Below are 19,890 nucleotides of genomic sequence, written 5' to 3' on the forward strand. Positions count from 1 at the left end.
AAGGCCAGAGGCCAAATTTTTACCAAAATTCTCTGGTGGTCCACACCCTTCTGTGTGGTCTGCTATGCAGTAGAGGCTTAACCTTGCCCAAAGAAAGATCAGGCCCTTTATCCTCAGCTCCTGGATATTAATCTCCAAGCCCTTGGAATATCCTGCTGGTAGCTGATCTGAGAGTCTTGGGCCACTCTGGGCCACATCATAAATGATGTGATTTATGCTGGGGGACTTGGGCCACACGGTATTGGCTTGACGTATGAGGTCAGTCATGTGGGTGGTGAGCTGCTAAATTCAGCACTTTGGGAGGCCAAGGCAGAAGTATCACTTGAAGCCAAGAGTTCAAGACCAGCCTGGGCAACACAGGGAGCCCTCATCTCTACAAATAATAAAAAGATTAGCGAGACATGGTGGCACATACCTGTAGTCGTAGCTGCTCAGGAGGCTGAGGTGGGAGGATGACTTGGAGTTGAGAAGTCAAGGCTGCAATGAGCTGTGATCTCACCGCTGCACTCTAGTCTGCCAACAGAGCCAGACCCTGTCTCAAGACAAACAAAAAACTCTGGACATGAAGATCTCGAGTGAGCTGCTCTGGTTGGCAGTACTTGCATGTTGTCACGTGTCGTTGCTGTGAGAATCAGGTGCTGCCTCTATGGCTCCACTGGGAGAGGGCAGCTGGAAGCCGGCACCTCATCTCTCCTGGAATGTGGGCTGTGCACCTGGAGCGTGGGCTGTGCACCTTTTCCCTGTGCTGATCTTAATCCCTATCTTTTTACTGTAACAAACTGTAACTGCGAGCCTAACAGCTTTCCTGAGTCTAGTGAGTCCCTCTAGCAAATGAACGGAGGGTGGTCTTGGAGACCTCTGAACTTGCATCTGCCCCCCTCGTTTTGGGGTCTGGCACAGGGAGGGAGGCTGGTCTCTTTGGAGGGGGTCTTCATCCATTGGGGCGGGGTCCAACTCTGGAGGCCCATGTCCTTGCAGCTCCAGTCTCTCTCCCTGCTCAGTCCCGACGGTGTCACCTTGTGCCCTCTGTCTGTGGATCCTGGGAAGAGCTGGCCTCTCTGCTCACATCTGAATAGGAGATATACTAGAAGAGGGTTTTCACACTTTAGTCTCCAGGCTCTTTTGAACAAAATCAAACATCTTCCCACCGAAGCCCAATGTGCAAAGAACGGCAGGCCCATCCCCTCCCCTCTCCCTGGAAGCCAGGGCAGTGCTTCTCAAGGTGTGGCCACGGGTGGAACTGAGGCGGGGTCGGGGGAGGGTGGATATTAAAATGCAGATTCCCTGGCCCTATCACAGACCAGACTGTCTGGGGCTGCGTCTTAGCAAACTCTACAGCGGATTCTGCCCAGCAGGAAGGGTTGGGAAATGCTGCTTGGGGCACCCGGAGAAAAGACCCAGGCTCCTGCGGGCATCTGGAGACATCTGGTCTGTAGTCTGTGCAGACCCCACACCCTCCTTAGCTCCAACACTGCACTTACCCCATTAGCCGAGACGCTGGCATACTCATTACCTGGGGAAATAGGAGGGCAAGTCGTCAGGAAGGCATAGTGCTGGGAAGCATGGGAAGAAGACATGCCTGGGTGTCAGGGCCCTGAAAATGTCAGGTTCTGCCTCTGCTATTACACGGGGGCGCCATTTCCCTTAATGGTATACACGTGTGAGACAGGGATGGCGGGGGTGCTCTGTAAGGATCTGGTCATCCAGTTATTCACTTGGTTATTAAATATCCATAAATATCGAGCCTGGGCTCTACAACCAGATGGATGGGTTCAAATTCCATCTCTGTCCTGTAGGAGCTGTGTCAACTTGGACAAGTGACTTAACCTCTCTGTGTTTCAGTTTCCTGGACTATTCAACAGGGGTGTATTTAGCAAATAGTACTTATTATTCAGCAAATGGTAAATGTCTATTTTGTGCCAGGTACATTCTAGGTGCTGGGGACACAGCTGTGAACAAGAGATAAAAATGCCTGTTCTTGGCCAGGCGTGGTGGCTCACGCCTGTAATTCCAGCACTCTGGGAGGCTGAGGTGGGCAGATTGCTGGAGTCTAGGAGTTTGAGACCAGCTTGGGCAACACAGCAAAACTCCATCTCTACTAAAAAAATAAAAAAATTAGCCAGGCGTGGGAGCGCATGCCTGTAATCCCAGCTACTCGAGAGGCTAGAATCACCTGAGCCTGGGAGGTTGAGGCTGCAGTGAGCCAAGATCACACAACTGCACTACTCCAGTCCGGGCAACAGAGTGAGATCTTGTCTCAAAAAGAAAAAAAGAACAAAAAACAAAAAACAAAAACCTGCTCTTGTGCAGTTTATGTTAATAATAACAATAATAGGCCGGGCGCGGTGGCTCACGCCTGTAATCCCAGCACTTTGGGAGGCCGAGGCGGGCGGATCACAAGGTCAGGAGATTGAGACCATGGTGAAACCCCGTCTCTACTACAAATACAAAAAATTAGCCGGGCGCGGTGGTGGGCGCCTGTAGTCCCAGCTACTCAGGAGGCTGAGGCAGGAGAATGGCGTGAACCCGGGAGACGAAGCTTGCAGTGAGCCGAGATTGCGCCACTGCACTCCAGCCTGGGGGACAGAGTGAGACTATGTTTCAAAAAAAAAAAAAAAGATAATAATAATAACAATAATAGTAATAATAGCAATAACAATCATAGCTAATCCATACCCGGTATGTGGCTTACAATGTGCCACCTGCTGTGTTAAGTGTTTTACTGTATTATTAGGTACTGTCACCCCATTTTACAGATGAGGAAACTGAGTCATACAGACTAAGCTATTTGCCTTTCGGTGACATCACTAATCAAGCAGTAGCTCGAGGGCCCAGATACAGGCAGTCTGGCTCTGGAGTTGACACACTGAATCATGCAGCAAACACTTCCTCGAGTGCCTCTTTTATGCCCAGCCCAGTGGTAGGTGGTCCTGGGGACATAGTCATGACAGTGACAGCCTCAGGTCTGCTCTCTTGGGGCTCACAGTCCACTGGGGAAGACAAACAAGTGCCCCACAGTGATGACCCAGAATGGGCAAGGCTGGGGTGGGAGAGCCTAGTGGATGCTTGGCCCATGCTTGGGGGTCAGGGAGGGCTTCCTGGACGAGGCAGCACCTGTTCGGGATGTGAGGGAGCAGCTTTGTTTAGTGGTTGAGGGAAAAGCTTGGTAGTCAAAGATCTGGCTTCTTCTCTCCATCAACCACTTTCCAGCTGTTTGACCAGGTAACTTCATCTCTCAAAGCAAATATTTCCTCCTCTGTAAAATGGGGCTCACGGGAGAACCACTTTGCTGGGTGATCCTTGAGGAGATTGTACAGGCCAGGTGTGGTGGCTCACGCCTGTAATCCCAGTGCTTTGGGAGGCTGTGGTGGGTGGATCACATGAGGCCAGGAGTTCGAGACCAGCCTGGCCAACATGGCAAAACCCCGTCTCTCCTAAAAATACAAAAATTAGCTGGGCACAGTGGTGCGTGCCTATAATCCCAGCTACTCGGGAGGCTGAGGCACGAGAATCGCTTGAACCTGGGAGGTAGAGGCTACAGTGAGCCAAGATCACACCACTGCACTCCAGCCTGGGCGACAGAGAGAGAGCCTGTCTCAAAAATAAATAAATATATAAATAATAAAAATAATTAGAAATTAAAATCAATGGGGTTATACACACAAAGTGGCACGTAGATGGTGCTCAGCAAAGTATCGCTCCTTTGATTACATAATTAGCTGGCGCACTTCACCAGAAGGAGCCACGGGAGGGTGCTCCTGGCAGGGGAAGGGCCTGTGCAAATCTCGAGGTGTGACAGCATCAGACCCTTTTAGAGCTGAGGATCAGAGGTGCCAGTTCCTGCCAACTTCTCCTAGTTCAACAAGGCAGATGGAGTAAGGCTGAGGGGTTAGGCATTATTTCACCCTCTATCCATCTGGCAGGGACTCCCACATCACCTGAATTAAATTCCAAAGTCCCTACCATGGCCTTAAGGCCCTATATCCTCTTCTCCTACTCTGTAAATAATATTTGTAAATGAACCAGTGAACAAGACTCCCTGGCTCTGCACCGTCATCGGTCAAATGGGGGAAACCTCATGGCAGTGGGGTGAGGATTCAGTGAAAGGCACATGGGAAGGACTCAGCACAGAGCCCAGCACATAGTAGGTGCTCAATTATGGCAGCTCTGGTGATGCTCACTCGAGGGAGACAGATGATGGTGCCAAAGGAACTCACAGGAATATCTGGACTGATAGAAATAAAGCCCGATCCCCAGGAGGGTCAGAAGAATCACGATTCCCAGAATCAGGAAGATGATGACGTTACTGGACATGCCTGAGTGCTCACTGGGAGGTCCCTCTGAAAGACAAGGAAACAGGTATTTAGGTAAGAAAACTCTTAGGGTTTATCTCTCATTCTTGAAATGGCATCTCGAATTTCCTTGGGGAGCCGCCACTCCACCTGCCTCAGTCTATTTAATTCAGGTGGACTGGATCCCACCCTCTGGTTCCTAGAATGGGACTTTGACACAGGCCTGGCCAATCAGAATATTCCATTCTCCCTGGCTGCCATGATTGGGTCATAGGTGGGCTGTGGCTTAAGCTGTGCCAATGAGAGCCAGCCCTGGGACTTTGGCTACAGTTATTGAAAGTGGTGTTTTTTTTTCCTCCTGCTGTTGCTATGCTGGTAGGATGTGAGCATGTCGCTGCTGAGGGCTATCTTGCTTCAAAGCCTGCCTGAGAATAAAGCCAGTATAACAAAAAGAGACAAGAGATGTACAAAATAAAAGTTTCTGGGTTACATGGTTGGAGCCCCTGGATCTAACCATACCTGAAGGTAAATTTTCAATACAGTCCTGTTTTGTTTGTTTTTTTGCTTAGACTACTTTGTGTTTCTGTCAATTGCAATTGATAGAGGTCTGCCTAATACATTTAGAAAGGCCTGAGTCCCTGAGAGAGAGGGACTCCACATCTATCCCAACCTGTGTGTGTGGAGGGAGTGTATCCAGGCAGTTGAACAACGGTACCAGTGGTATAGGTATGGAGTTAACAGGGGAGTACAACTGGCCCCACTGGTCCTTTTGTGAGAAGGCTTAGGAGAAGGATGGGAGCCAGAGAGCACTGCAGAGGGAACCCTGCCTCGACCTCTTCCTTTGGTCCCTGTTCTCCCGACCCAGGGAGTTCCTCACCTTTGACCTGGACGGTCAGTTCTGCCTGGCGAGCTCCTAGGGCATTGGTGACATTGCAGATGAAAGTTGTGTTGATTGGTTTGTCCACAGGACGGATCAGGAGCTGGGCGCCCTGGGCCACAGCGAAGGGTGGCAGGGGACCCATGGTCCTGGGAGCGACAGAAAGGTGAGGAGGTGGCCTCTGCTGCAGGTCCAGAGTGACAGTGATTGAGTACTCACTGCGTACCAGAAACCCTCACGCCCTCTATGGCATAAGCGGAGAGCAACTCTGGAGGCCCCCCAACTCTTCCCTTCCTCTCACGCCCACACCCAACCCATTAGCCAATCCTGTGGGCCCCGCCTTAAGATCTATCCACAATCCCACCGCTCCTCAGGGCTTCCAGGGCCACCTCCCTGCTCTGGTGCGGTGCATCCGGGCCCCCAGCAGCCGCCTCCACACTGGGCTCTGTTTCTGCCCTCGCCCCCTCATCTTTTCCCCACATGGCCACCAGAGGTCGCCTGTGAACCCTAAGTCCGTTCCCATCCCTCAGCTCAGCAACCTCTGGGGGCTCAGCCTGGCTCAGAGTTAAACCGAAGTCTTCTCCTGTCACAGGCCCCACATGATCTGGTCCCTGCTACCTCTGCCCACGTTTTCCATTACTTTCCGCTTTGCTCCCGCCTCTGCATCCACAGTGGCCTCCTTGTTGGTCCTCAAACTCTCCAGTTAGGTGTCCAGTGTGTTTGCTTATGCAGGGACTGATGGATAGAAATGGGTTTGCCCATGCTGTTCCCTCTGCCCCAGTGCTTTCCCCCCAGGTACCCGCAGAGCTCACCCTCATCTCCTTCAGGCCTCTGCTGGGATGTCACCTTAGTAACACCTCACTTGGCCACCCTATTTCAACTGCAAGGATCACCCTTCCCATTCCCTTCTCTATTTTCTTTTTTTTTTTGCGACAGGGTCTCACTCTGTCACCCAGGCTGGAGTGCAGTGACACCATCTTGGCTTACTGCAACCTCCATCTTCTGGGTGCATGGAATCTCCCCACCTCAGCCTCCTGAGTAGCTGGGACTACAGGTGCGTGCCACCACACCCGGCCAATTTTTGTATGTTTTTTGGTAGAGATGGGGTTTTGCCATGTTGGCCAGGCTGGTCTCGAACTCCTAGCCTCAAGTGATCCTTCCATCTCTGCCTCCCAAGGTGCTGGGATTACAGGCATGAGCCACGACACCTAGTCCCATTCCCTTCTCTGCTTTATCTTCTCCATGGTATTTATCACCATTGCATACACACTACACACTTTATGACTTTATCTTGCTTCTTGTTTCTTTCACCATTAGAATGGAAGCTCCATATGGGGAGGAAATTTGGTCTGTTTTATTGACCAGCGTATGTCGGTTAATTGCACCTGGCTTACTTACTACAGTAAGTAGTTAAGGAACACTGGTTTAATGGACAGAGGTGGAGGAGATGAAAGCATTGGGCTTTGGGTACTCTGCAGAGCTGGGATGCAAACGCAGCCATCCGGCTCAAGAGCCTGAATTGTGGCACTTTGAGGCAGGACAGTAAAGGCACCATCACACCAATTGAAAACTTTTGACCAGCAATTCCTTCCACTGACAACTGCTGACAAGTGACCACTGAGGATGGTCACCACCATGGCGTTTGCAGAGTTGAAAATGGAAAATGACATCTGTGTCCTCTACTGGGGACTGGTGAAATAACTGATGTCATCCACATATGTTGGAATCCCTTCCCTGCCCTTTGGGAGGCCCAGGCGAGAGGACTGCTTGAGTACAGGAGTTTAAGACCAGCCTGGGCAACATAGTGAGATCCTGTCTCTATTCTTAAATTTTCTTTTTGTTTTTAAAGTGATGGAATCCCAGCAACATTTAAAAAGGGGCCGGGTTAGCCAGGCGTGGTGGTGTGTGCCTATAGTCCCAGCTATCTGGGAGGCTGAAGCTGGAGGATTACTTGAGCCCAGGAGTTCAAGGCTGCAGTGAGCTGTGATTGTGCCACTGCATTCCAGCCTGAGCAACAGAGTGAGGTCCTGTCTCAAAAAAAAAAAAAAAAAAAAAAGGCAGGGGAGCTGGGGGTGCTCTGAAGTGCATAATATGATTGATGGATGAATAGAGGGACCGAAGGAGTCGCAGAAACATGATAAAGCACGGTAAAATGTTAGTGGGGGAATCCACATGGTGGAATCCTAAGTGCTCACTGGAAAATTCCTATGATTTTCTGTATGTTTGACAGTCTTCCTAATACAACATGGGGGAAAATGGAGTGTGGATCTATGTGCTTTGACATGGAAAGGTATTCACAAGATACAGGAAAAGTTTCAAAATTATATGTATAGCATAATTCCAGTCTTTGTTTAGAAACAGAGAGAAAAAAGACAGAAGGATGTATAATAAGGGGTCACTGGGTATTTCTGGAGGTGGCTGGGTACACTTGACTGTAGGTGCTTCTTTATTCTTTTTTTCTCATAACGAATTTGGTTGATATTTCTACAGTGGACACAAGTTACTTTTGTAATAAGGAAAAAGACGTAAGGCTGGGCGAGGTGGCTCATGCCTGCAATCCCAGCACTTTGGGAGGCTGAGGTGGGTTGATTGCTTGAGCCCAGGAGTTGGAGACCAGCCTGGGCAATGTGGCGAAACCCTGTCTCTGCAAAAAAATACAACGAAATTAGCTGAGTGTGGTGGTGTGTGCCTGTAGTCCCAGCTACTCAGGAGGCCGAGGCGGGAGGATCACCTGAGCCCAGGTAGGTCCAGGTTGCAGTGAGCTATGATCACACCGCTGCACTCCAGCCTTGGCGACAGAGTCCCTTCGTGAAAAAAAAAAGGTGGTTCAGTAAAATTATGTAAATTATGTATTATAAAATTATGTATTATCCCTTCGCCTTTTTCTTACCCTACTCTTGACCCTAGCTTGAGTACGAATCTGGGGAAATCTTATTGCTGTGAGCCTCAACTTTCTCATCTAGACAATGGGGATAGTACTTGGTCTGTCCAGAGATAACCAAGTAGGTTACACAAGGTGACAGTGAGGTGGTTACAGTCTAGAGCGGAGGTGTCCAATCTTTTGGCTTCCCTGGGCTGCATTGGAAGAAGAAGAACTGTCTTGGGCCACACATAAAATACACTAACACTAATGATAGCTGATGAGCTAAAAAAAATTTGAAAAAAAAAAAATCTCACAATGTTTTAAGAAAGTTTACAAATTTTGAGGCCTGCAGGTTAGACATGCTTGGCCAAGAGGCGGAGGACCAGCTTTGGAGCCAGGTGCTGATTCAAGGGCCGCTTCTGCCCTCTCGTGGCTGGTCTTTAACCTGGGCATGGCAACAGCTGCTGACTCTGCACAGCATGGGGTCACGTGGGATTCGGGGGAAGTACCCGGCACAGAGCAGGCACACCCCAAACAGCAGGTGCATCCACCAGCCAGGATTAAACCACCTGCTAGACGCCTCAACTGCAAAACAGAGATGCTCCCCACTGGGCATCTCTTCCCTCCTCTTTTTTTCTTTTCTGAATCCCCCTGCTCTCTTATACCAAGAGTCCAGGCCCCCAGCCTCTCCTCCCTCAGACCCAGGGGTCCAGGCCCAGTCCCTCCTCCCTCAGTCCCAGGAATCCAGGCCCCCAGTCCCTTCTCCCTCAGACCCAGGGGTCCAGGCCCAGCCCCTCCTCCATCAGACCCACAAATCCACAACCCCAGCCCCTCCTCCCTGAGACTCAGGACTCACGTGCTCCAGTTGTAGCCTGTGGGCTCCGGGTTGCTGCGAGCGTCGCAGGTCAGGGTGGCCTCATTCTGGCTGAGGTACCAGTTGTTATCATAGCCAGAGAAGGATACCTCTGGGGGGTCTGCAGGAAATGGACACAGAGGTTCAGAGACAGGGAGCCTTTGGGGAGCCAAGGGCTACATGGGATTCACATCACTGCAGGAAAAGGCCTGGGGATATCTGGAAAACAGCAGGCGCTGGAGAGGCCTAGGAGGAGTCTAGGGAGATGGGGTGCCACAGAGAGCAGAAGCCTGGGAGTCTTTGGTCAGTGGGCACATGGAGAGGGCTTCTGAGGACCTGCTTTTCTGCACTAGCTTTCCTGGGTAGCCTGGACCAGGTATGTCTTGGGTGTGCTGCAGGAAAAGGCCTCCTCCTTTTCTCACTCACAGGCAATGACCACTCATAACACACGGCAGTGTTTTCAAGGCTCCGACAAGTCCTGCGGGAAAAAGTCCTGCGGGAAAAAGTCCTGGATAACCCTGCTCTAGGCTGCTGCTCAGCCATCCCAGATGTGATTTCAACGTCCTCAGGGGGCAGGCCAATGGGACAGGGTTTTTTGGGGGCTGAGGGGTAGGAGTCAGTGCAGATCTCCTCCTCCTCGCTCAGACCCAGTGACAGTGTTGAGGGACTCCAGTATAGACAGTACCTGAGGGAATCTGTGTACCACTTGCCTGGTGGGGGAGTAGGCAGTATAGACAATGACGGGAGGAACAGTATGAATGATGCCTAGAAGAGCTTGTGTGGATATTACTGATGGCCTCAGTGTAGACAGGGTGTTGGAATATTACAGCAGATGCTATATTGTCAGGCCAGTGTTGAAATGTTGTGGTGGGGGTGAGATCACCCCCACGTATACAGTGTGTCCCCGGGAGTTGGTGAAATTAAGACAGGCCCTGTGTGTGTGTGTGTGTAGACAGTATTTGGATGAGCCAGTGTAGACGATGTGGGAGCTTAGTCTAGTTGTCCAATGTGGCACTTACTGGCCACATGTGACTACTGAGCACTCGAAATATAGCCAGGCTGAAATACACACCATATTTCAAAGGCTTTACTAGGGCAAAATAAATGGGAAAGATCTTAAGAATAATTAAAAAAACAATTACAAGTTGAAATAATATTTTGGGTATATTGGGGTACGTAAAGGCAATTATTAAAATTAATTTTGGCCAGGCACAGTGGCTCATGCCTGTAATCCCAGTACCTTGGGAGGTTGAGGCAGGAGGATCAGTTGAGCCCAGGAGTTCGAAACCGTCTGGGAAACATAGGGAGATCCTGTCTCTACAAAAAATTTAACAAGGCCAGGTGTGGTGGCTCACATCGGTAATCCCAGCACTTTGGGAGGCCAAGGTATGTGGATCATGAGGTCAGGAGTTTGAGACCAGCCTGGCCAACATGGTGAAACCCCGTCTCTACTACAAATACAAAAATTAGCCAGGCACTGTAGCCAGGGCCTGTGATCCCAGCTACTCGGGAGGCTGAGGCAGGAGAATCGCTTGAACCTGAGAGGCGGAGGCTGCAGTGAGCTGATATCACGCCACTGCACTCTAGCATGGGTGACAGAGCAAGACTCTATCACACACACACACACACAAAATTAGCTGGGCATGGTGTCACACGCCTGTAGTCCCAGCTAACTCAGGAGACTGAGGCTGAGGTGGGAGGATGACTTAAGCCTAGGAGGTTGAGGATACAGTGAGCCATGCCACTGCACTCCAGTCTGGATGACCGAGTAAGACACCGTCTCAAATAAATAAATAGATAAATAAATAAACAAATAAATTTCATCTCTTTTTTTTCTTTTTTTGTTTTTGAGACGGAGTCTTGCTCTGTTTCCCAGGCAGGAGTGCAAAATGGCACAATCTCGCTCACTGCAACCTCTGCCTCCCAGGTTCAAGTGATTTTCCTGCCTCAGCCTGGCCAGTAGCTGGGATCACAGACACCCGTTACCATGCCTGGCTAAATTTTGCATTTTTTAGTAAAGACGGAGTTTTACCACATTGGTCAGGCTGGTCTTGAATGCCTGACCTCAGGTGAGCCACCTGCCTTAGCCTCCCATAGTGCTGGCGTGAGCCACTGTGCCTGGCCTCTTTCTTTTAATTTTTTTAATGGGGTGGCTACTGTAGAATTTAAAATCCTACATGCAGCTTGCGTGCTATTTCTGTTAGACAGCACTGGTTAGAGAGTCCCTGGGGCTGTCAGTGGAGATAAACGTGTGGGTGTCAATGTCGATGATGCCGTGAGGGCGCTGGTGGAGGTAACGCTGTGCAGGAGAACCAGGACAGATGCTGTCAGGGGGCTGTGCAGACAGAACACAAGGAGGCCAGTGTGGTGATGTGGGGCGAGACTCCATAGCCTGTAAGTGCGCCAGTGTAGACAACATTGGGCAGAGGAGCATAGAGACTACACTGGGGGACTCTGGAGACACTGCTGAGGGGAGCCAGCACAAACAATGTGGGAAGATCAATGCAGCCAGCACCCGGCAGAGACGGTCGATCATGGCTCGGGGAGCTGGTCGATACAATGTGGGAGGTGAATGGAGACAGTTCTCCAGGGAGTCAGTGTAGACAGTGTCGAGAGGCACTTTAGAGAGTGCCCAGGAGAACCAGTGTAGAAAAAGTGGGGTGTTTATGTAGACAGTGGTCATAGGAGCCAGTGTAGACACCATGGGAGACAGTGAAAACACCCCACAGCTGATGGCCGAAATAGCTGGTGTAGACAATGGGGATAGTGCTGTCTGTGGCCCAGAAGAGCCAGTGTAGACAATGGTAAGGCAGTGTAGAAAATGGACAAGGGGCCAGGTGCAGTGGCTCACGCCTGTAATCTCAGCACTTTGGGAGACTGGGGTGGGAGGATCACTTCAGCCTAGGAGTTTGAGACCAGCCTGGGCAACACAGCAAAACTCTCTCTACAAAAAATTGTAAAATTAGCTGGGCATGGTGCCTGTACCTGTAGTCCCAGTTACTTGGGAGGCTGAGGGAGGAGGATCCCTTGAGCCTGGAAGGTTGAGGCTGTAGGAGCCATGATCATGCCCCTACACTCCAGCCTGGGTGACAGAGTGAGACCCTGTCCAAAGAAAAAAAAAAAGGCCGGGCATGGTGGCTCATGCCTGTAATTCCAGCACACTTTGGAAGGCTGAGGCAGGCAGATCACCTGAGGTCAGGAGTTCGAGACCAGCCTGGCCAACATGGTGAAACCCTGTCTACTAAAAATACAAAAATTAGACAGGTGTGGTGGCATGCACCTGTAATCCCAGCTATTTGGGAGGCTGAGGTAGGAGAACCACCTGAACTTGGGAGGCAGAGGTTACAGTGAGCCGAGACTGTGCCACTGTACTCCAGCCTGGGTGACAGAGGGAGACTTTATTTCAAAAAAAAAAAAAAAAAAAGAAAGAAAGAAAGAAATGGACAAGGGAGTGGGTGTAGACAAGAAGGGAGGCAGTGCTGATCGTGGCCAGGAGAACTAGTGTAGCAATGTGGGGAAGGTCATTGTGGATAGTTGCCTGGGGAAGCAGGTGTAGGCAGTTTGGGGGCAGTGTAGACTGTGCTCAAGGGAGTCAATAGAGTGTGGGGTATCCACGCAGACAGTGGCTAGAGAAGCCAGGGCAGACAATCTGGGTACCAGCATTGACTATGGCCCGAGTAAACTGGTGTAGGCAATAGGGACAGTGTTGTTTATGGCCCAGGGGAGCTGGTGCAGACAATGGTCGTGTAGACAGGAGTCAGGGGAGCCAGTGCAGATGAAGGAAGCAATGCCTACAGTGCCTTGGGGAGTCAGTGTAGACAGTGCTGGGGGCAGCCCGGCAGGGGATCTTGCCGTCACTGACTCAGGCACACTCACAGTAGACGGTGAGGTTCACAGTCAGCAGCTGAGGCTTCTCAAAGCTCTCGTGCTCCACCTTGCAGGTCACACTCTTGCCGTCCACCTGGCTTGAGGGCACCAAAATCCAGAGGCTGGTGACAGTGACTGTGCCAGACAGGAACCCTGGCGCCTGGCTGGTATTGGGCATCCCGCCCAGGTCTGAGTGCCAGGTGATGTGGGCTGGCGGGCGACCCCCTGTGGAGACGCAGCGGGCCACGGGCACCGGCTTTCCAGTGAGCTGGACCTTCTGAACCTCAGCTGTGTTTTGGGGCTTGGCTGGGAAGAGGAACAAAAGCAACAGGTCATCCAATGAACCTGTGGCAGAAGGAGGCATTCATTAAGGGTACCGGATGGCATGGTGGCTGGGCGGGGTGGCTCATGCCTATAATCCCAGAACTTTGGGAGGCTGAGGTGGATGGATCACTTGAAGTCAGGAGTTCAAGACCAGCCTGGCCAACATGGGGAAACTGTCTCTACTAAAAATTAGCCAGGGTGTGGTGGCACACACCAGTAATCCCAGTTACTTGGGAGGCTGAGGCCAGAGAATTGGTTGAACTCAAGAGGTGGAGGTTGCAGTGAGCCAAGATTGTCACTGCTCTCCAGCCTGGGTGACAGAGTGAGATTCTGTCTCAAAAAGAGAAAAAGAAAAAAAAAAAAAAGGATACAGGATAGCATGGTTTAAACCCCAGCTGTGTCCCTAAGCAGCTGGGTGGTCTTGTGCAAGTCTGTGCCTCAGTTTCCTTGTCTGTCGACAGGGGTAATGATGGCACTATAGGCAATGAGAATATGCAGGTAAAGCTCTCAGAATGGCACATAAGTGCTCCATAAATACTGTTTGCTGGAAAGTGCTGGGGCCCGGCAGTGACCAAAATAGCCCTGGTTCTGCCCTCATGGGTACAGTCCAAGGGGGCAGACAGACTCTTTCCTAGGCAGTGATGACTCGGAGAGGGCAGGGCGGGGAAGGGGAAACCCAAAGGGGGTTATCCTAGTCTGGGGCTCAGTGGAGGAGAGGAAGCCTGAGCTCTGAAGTTGAGAAGGGAAGTGACTTGCCCACGGTGACACAGCTGTAAGCAGCAGAGCTAGGCTTTCCCATAAGGTCTGTCTGACTCCAAAACCACCTTGACCATCTCTTAATCATCATCCTGGTGATTCCCAAACCTGGAACTTGCTTCCCCATCATTACCTGTATTATTTACTGAAGATTTCTCCTTAACTTGACTCGCTGTTTCTGTTTTACCTCATCCTAAACCATGATACCTGGAATCCCAGGCTTGCTGGAGCGACAAGAGCTGCCTGTGGTTAGGTGTTGTGTGCCAGGCACAGTTCCAAGCCCTTGACATTTCATGAGTTTCTCATGCACAGGCCTGGAATAGTTCTTGGCACATAAGCTTAAAAAAACCAAAACAGAACAAAACAAAAACAAGCGTGGTGGCACATTCCTGTAATTCCAGCTACAGGGAGGCAGGAGCATCCGTTAGCACAGGAGTTCCAGGCTGCAGTGAGGACCTACCTTGACCACACCACTGTACTCCAGCCTGGGCGACAGAGCTAAACTCCGGCTCAGAAAAAAAAAACAGGGTCAGTTTTTTTGACTCCTCATGGTGATCCCCATCCCACAGATGAGGAAACTGAGGCACAGAGACTTCTTGCTCAAGTTCCAAGAGGAGGGCCTCATGGAGCTCATGAAAATGGAAGCAGATTCCCTCCTCTTTTGGGTATCAGGATCCTTGCTTTCCTGTCTGTCTGTTTCAACTTTCTCCTTTTTCACCAAATAAAGTAACAGTAACTGACAGCTCTAAGGGGCTCACATGGGCCAGCGGTGAAGCTCTAAGGCTGCACCGGGACACTCAGGACAGCTTTCCAAGGGTGATGCTATTGTCACCAACCCTTTTACAGATGAGGAAAGGAGGGACCCAGACAAGGACACCCAGGCCTCCTCCCTTCCTTTTGGGTCCCCTCCCAGCTCCCTTTCCAATATACCCCTCCCTCTCCCTCAGGGCGTTCTAACCCGAGGCTTGGGGGTCCTTACTCCCGGAGATCTTTGCTCCCTTCCTGCCCTGCAGCCCCCCCCCCCCCGCGCCCCCCCCCCCCCCACCCCCATCATTGCGCTGCCCCTCCTTTTGTGCCCAGGGAATCTGCTGTGGAGGGAATCTCCCTCCCTCCCTGGCCTCCCCACTCTTTGCTGACTTCCCTGATCCTCCCACCAAGTCGCCTTTCATTCAGCCTCCCCAAAACCCCTGCTCACCAAGCACTCGGAGCCAGATATCCACGCTCCTGCTGCCCTGTGGGAACGTGACGAACAGGCAGGTGTAGTTGCCTTCATCCTCCACGCGCAACCCGAACATCCTCAATGAGGCATCCCGCAGCTCTGTGCCCAGTCTGGCGGCCACGAATTCCAGGCGTTTGGGCTCCGAATAGTTGGGGCCCTGCGTTTGGTGGAAGACGGCCATGCTGCCGGATTCACCATGCCGCGACCAAGTCAGCTGTGACACGTGCGTCACCTCCATGCCGGGCACCTGTAGGTAGCAGGGCAGCGTCACGGAGTCGCCCAAGAAGCCGGGCACCTGGGTGGGCGCCTGCACGACGACGTCCCCTGCGGAGAACCGAAGAGAAGGTGTCAGACCCGGTGTGTTCCTGGGCTAGATAGTGAGGGGCTCCGGGAGCCCGGGCACCTGGGCGTGTGCACGCCGAGGCCCTGGAGCCCTGGTGGATGGTGGGGTGTGGGGGGAGGGGGGACTGGGGCACTAGTTGGGGTCGAGGCAGGCAAGGAGGGTAAGGGCGTCCGGGATGGTCTGCAACTTGGCCGTGCTCCTTCACTTTGGCTGTTTATTACCATATTTCTTCTATTATTACCGTATTTCCCTCAATCTCAACATCACTGATTTAAAAAATTGTGGTAAATATTGTGGTTAAAAAAATAAATTTACCATTTAAGCCATTTAAAGCATACAGTTCAGTGGCACTACGTACATTTCAAGATGTTGTGCAACCGTCACCATTATACAGCTCCAGAACTTTTTCTTTTCTTTTTTTTGAGACGGAGTCTCGCTCTGTCGCCCAGGTGGAGTGCAGTGGCACGATCTCTGCTCACTGCAAGCTCTGCCTCTGGGGCTCAAGCGGTTCTCCTGCCTTAGCTTTCCGTGTAGCTGGATGACAGGCTCCCGCCACCACACCTGGCTAATTTTTTAATTTTTTTTTTTAGCAGAGATGGGGTTTCACCATGTTGGCCAGGCTGGTCTTGAACTCCTGGCCTCAAGTGATCCTCCTGCCTCGGCCTCCCAAAGTGCTGGGATTACAGGTGTGAGCCACCGCACCTGGCCCAGAACTTTTCATCACACCGGTATCTTAGCTTTCACATACGATGACTGTCATTATTTACAGCACAATTGCCATTAGGGGTTAGAATACCCCCAATGTAGAAAATGGGGAGAAATCCTGGGTCTTCAAATCCATGAAAGGAGTATTACTACTCTGGGTGGATCCTGGTCGGAAGAATGTGGAGGACCGTGGCACAAGAGGAAGGTAATTATAGTGAGGCTTCATGTCGGTTACTTAACCTGTCTGATTCTTTCTCCTAGTTTGTAAAATGAGACTTAGAACAGTGCACACTCACAGGGTGCTGACACAGATCGGGGCTATTCTGGGTGCTTCACATATATTTTGGCATTTAATCCTGAAGTAGCCCCCTGAGGCAAGCACTACTGTTAACATAATTTTACAGACAGGGAAACTGACACAGAGTATAACGTCCTCCAAGTCATACAGAGGTTTAGTGGCAGAGGTAGGATTTGAACTTGGGTGGTCAGAGACTGACCTCTAATCCCCCAGGTCCTATATAAAAATCTTTCTGCCAAGGGCCCTAGCACATAGTAGGTCCTCAACATGTGTCAGCGCTTATTGACACTAATAAACATAGTCCTATGCATTCTTTTTTATTTTTTTATTATTTTTATTTATATATTTTTTTGTGTGTGCGGTATTTATTTCAAATGTTTGTTAAAACAGCACTGTTATTTCTCAGGACAAGATCAAAGATCACCTCCCGCAGAAGCTTGGGAACTATGTACAGAACTTTATAGAACAAAGGCAATACTTTAGCTTAAGCCTGTCTGCTGACCAGAGAATGGAATTCTGCGTGGACTCAAGGAACAAAAGGAAACTAGGCAGGGAGAGGGAAGAAAAGTGCCCATCTGAATCAAACTTCAGCTGCCATCAGGGCACATCTTCTGGTGGTCACAGATTGTACGCTGTTTTTTGGAAGATTCGGGTTCAGCACAGGATTCCATTTGTCTACTTGGCTATACCCCCGGCTGAGATGCCATGAGGTTGATGTCACTCAAGTTCCTGGCCAGCCAAACTCCGGCAGCAAAGAGTCCCAAATTTAGTATCAAGTTCCTTCAGAAGTCATTCCTATCAGTGGCAAAGCGGTAGACGCCCCAAAGCCAATCTCCCACGTTGTCCAGTATTTCGGGAGTTTCATTAGCCGAGCCAGCAGCGCTTACCCGGACCCGCAGGAAGCCATAGTAGGAAGCTTCGCATGGGCCTTGGTGGAGGTTTCTTTTTTCTTTTTAAATTTTTATTTAGCTAATTATTTTTGTAGAGATGGGGTCTTGCCATGTTGCCCAGGCTGGTTTTGAATTCCTAAGCTCAAGTGATCCTCCCATCTCAGCTTCCCAAAGTGTTGGGATTACAGGCATGAGCCACTGCGCTTGGCTGCAATCAGCCTGGGCAGCATAGCGAAACCCTATCTCTACCAAAAATACAAAAAAAATCGCCAGGTGTGGTGGTGAGCACCTATAATCCCAGCTACTCCAGAAGCCATAGTGAGAGGATCACTTGAGCCTGGGAAGTCCAGGTTGCAGTGAGCCGGGATTGTGCCACTGCACTCCAGCCTGGGCAACAGAGCAAGACCCTGTCTCTCTCTCTCATACACACACACATACACGCACACACACAATAAATATATATATACACACACAAAATATATAAATAAATAAAATATATATTATTTACTTATTAAATGTATAATAAAATATATATTATTTATTATATAGATAACATGTATGTTATAAATATATTTAATATTTACTAAGAAATATATTGTACATTATGATATCATATATTGTTAATTACATACATAAGATATAGAATTATATATTATTATAATATATAATAATAATATATAATATATATATTTATCAGAAGTTTGAGACCAGCCTGGCCAACATGGTGAAATCCTGTCTCTGCTAAAAATACAAAAATATTAGCCAGGAATGGTGGCACATGTCTGTAATCCGAGCTACTCGGGAGGCTGAAGCAGGAGAATGGCTTGAACCCGGGAGGAGGAGGCTGCAGTGAGCCAAGATCAGGACACTGCACTCCATCCTGGGTGATGGAGTGAGACTATCTCAAAATTAAAAAAAAAAAAAAAAAAAAGAATGAATGAATGGCCAGTCCCTTGGAGTCAGACACTGGGGGTCAGAGGGGTAATGGTGTCAAGTGTCACCCACTGTCCTCCTCCCCAACATCAACCATCCTCTCTGTCCAGACCCAGCCCGCCAGCAGGCTGCTGGGTTATGGCCTGGGTGTGCTGAGCAGGAACCTGGATAAGGTAATCCCGCATGAGTCACCACCTGCTAATTTTCCGAGATTCTCTTGCCTTTTTTGGGAAATGTCCGCACCTAACTCCATCCCCTTTCCGAGGGGCCCAGAGGAGGGTCTTGTGCCCACCCTGTGTTGCTGCCAATTTCGAGGAACTTCTAAACCCAACTCCGACCGCTCTCCGGATGGCTACGAGGACGGTCCTGCCCTCGCCCCGTGTTCCTTCCAACTCCGGGGCAGAGATGGGGGGTGGGTGGCGCCGGGCGGCGCCGTCATCTTCGGGGACCCAGGGGGCCAAGTACCCGGCTTGGATGCGGGGCTGGGAGCGAAAGAGAGGCCGCCGGACTGCGCGGAGGTCACTCACCGGTTCCTGGGGGTGGCCAGGACAGCACCAGTAGCGTCAGTAGCAGCGGAGGCCATGCGACGGCCATGGTTCGGGCCATGCCAGTTGCTCCGGGCAGCTGGGCCTCCGGCGGGCGCCTCCTTCTCGCTTCCCGGCGCCCGCTTGCTCTGCCGCGGCCGCTGCGAGTCCAGCTCCCGGAGCTCGGGTCCTGGAATCCCCGGGGGGCCGCTCCGTCAGTGCCTGGGGTGGGAAGGGGAATACCCACTTCTTCAAATTCCAGACCAGTGAGCTGAGGGGAGTTGGCGGCGAGTCCCCTCAGGCGCGGGGGCGTCACCCAGGCTGCGCCCCCTCCACGCCCCGGCGCGCCTGCGCAGGTCTCTCCCGACGCTCAGTCCGGCTACAGACGCGTGCTCGCTCCCTCAGCGCGCACTAGAAGAGGCGGCTTCCCGTGTGAGGACGCCCACATCCCAGGTGAGGAAACGGAGGCACGCGGAGAGATTCAGCAACTTACTAACGGCTCGCGGTTACCGAGTGGCAGAGCTGAGGTTCCAACTCGTGATGGGACAGATCCTGAGCCCGCCAGGCTCTCTTTCCACCCAGCCTAAACCCATGGGCTTTGGGGTCAGACAAGACCTGGGCTCATGTTGAGCAAGTGGTTTCTCCTCGAGGGCCCTCAGATTCTTTATCTGAAAAATGGGCATAGTAGGGCGCGGTGGCTCAGCAATTTGGGAGACTGAGGCGGAAGGACTGTGTGAGCCCAGGAGTTAGAGGTCACGGTGAGCCACCATCGCGCCACCGCACTACAGCTTGGGTGACAGAGCCAGACCTGTCTCAAAAAAAAAAAAAAAAAAAAAAAAAAAGGTGGGGGGCTGGGGCTGGGGCGCAGTGGCTGACCCCTGTAATCCCAGCACTTTGGGAGGCCGAGGCAGGAGGATCAGCTGAGGTCAGGAGTTCAAGGCCAGCCTGGCCAACATGACACAAACCCATCTTTACTAAAAATACAAAAATTAGCTGGCATGGTGGCACATGCCTGTAATCCCAGCTACTAGGAAGGCTGAGACAGGAAAATCACTTGAACCTGGGAGGTGGAGGTTGCAGTGAGCTGAGATAGGGCCTCTTCACTCCAGCCTGGGCGACAGAGTGAGACTCCGTCTCAAAAAACAA

At 51.1% G+C, this 19,890-nt stretch overlaps 1 protein-coding gene across 3 annotated transcripts; it reads right to left on the minus strand.

Moving 5' to 3' along the window:
• Nucleotides 1-885: 885 nt before the first annotated feature.
• On the minus strand, nt 886-19,008 carry LOC111535657 (poliovirus receptor homolog). 3 transcript variants are annotated; one of them, XM_026452839.1, is made up of 8 exons: nt 18,748-19,008; nt 15,028-15,375; nt 12,762-13,058; nt 8,889-9,006; nt 5,170-5,318; nt 4,317-4,340; nt 1,482-1,513; nt 886-1,084 (listed from the first exon to the last, which is right to left on the minus strand). In XM_026452839.1, exons 1-8 carry the CDS (start codon nt 18,824-18,826, stop codon nt 1,013-1,015), a joined length of 1,119 nt encoding a protein of 372 aa, XP_026308624.1. In that variant the 5' UTR covers nt 18,827-19,008; the 3' UTR covers nt 886-1,012. The 3 variants fall into 3 exon arrangements, with proteins under 3 accessions (XP_026308624.1, XP_026308623.1, XP_026308625.1); XM_026452838.1 differs by having other exon boundaries at nt 4,182-4,340; XM_026452840.1 differs by lacking the exon at nt 4,317-4,340.
• Nucleotides 19,009-19,890: the final 882 nt, after the last annotated feature.

This window comes from Piliocolobus tephrosceles, unplaced genomic scaffold (assembly GCF_002776525.5).
Source record: "Piliocolobus tephrosceles isolate RC106 unplaced genomic scaffold, ASM277652v3 unscaffolded_41124, whole genome shotgun sequence".
NCBI lineage: Eukaryota > Metazoa > Chordata > Mammalia > Primates > Cercopithecidae > Piliocolobus > Piliocolobus tephrosceles.

What these genes read in the sequence shown, in the direction of transcription:
- LOC111535657 (XM_026452838.1), bottom strand. Translation starts at nt 18,826, where the DNA reads ATGGCCCGAACCATGGCCGTCGCATGGCCTCCGCTGCTACTGACGCTA. An exon ending in TATCTGGCTCCGAGTGCTTG is followed by an intron (nt 13,059 to 15,027) that starts GTGAGCAGGGGT and finishes TCCTCTTCCCAG; the next exon opens with CCAAGCCCCAAAACACAGCT. An exon ending in ACTGACCGTCCAGGTCAAAG is followed by an intron (nt 4,341 to 5,169) that starts GTGAGGAACTCC and finishes CTTGTCTTTCAG; the next exon opens with AGGGACCTCCCAGTGAGCAC.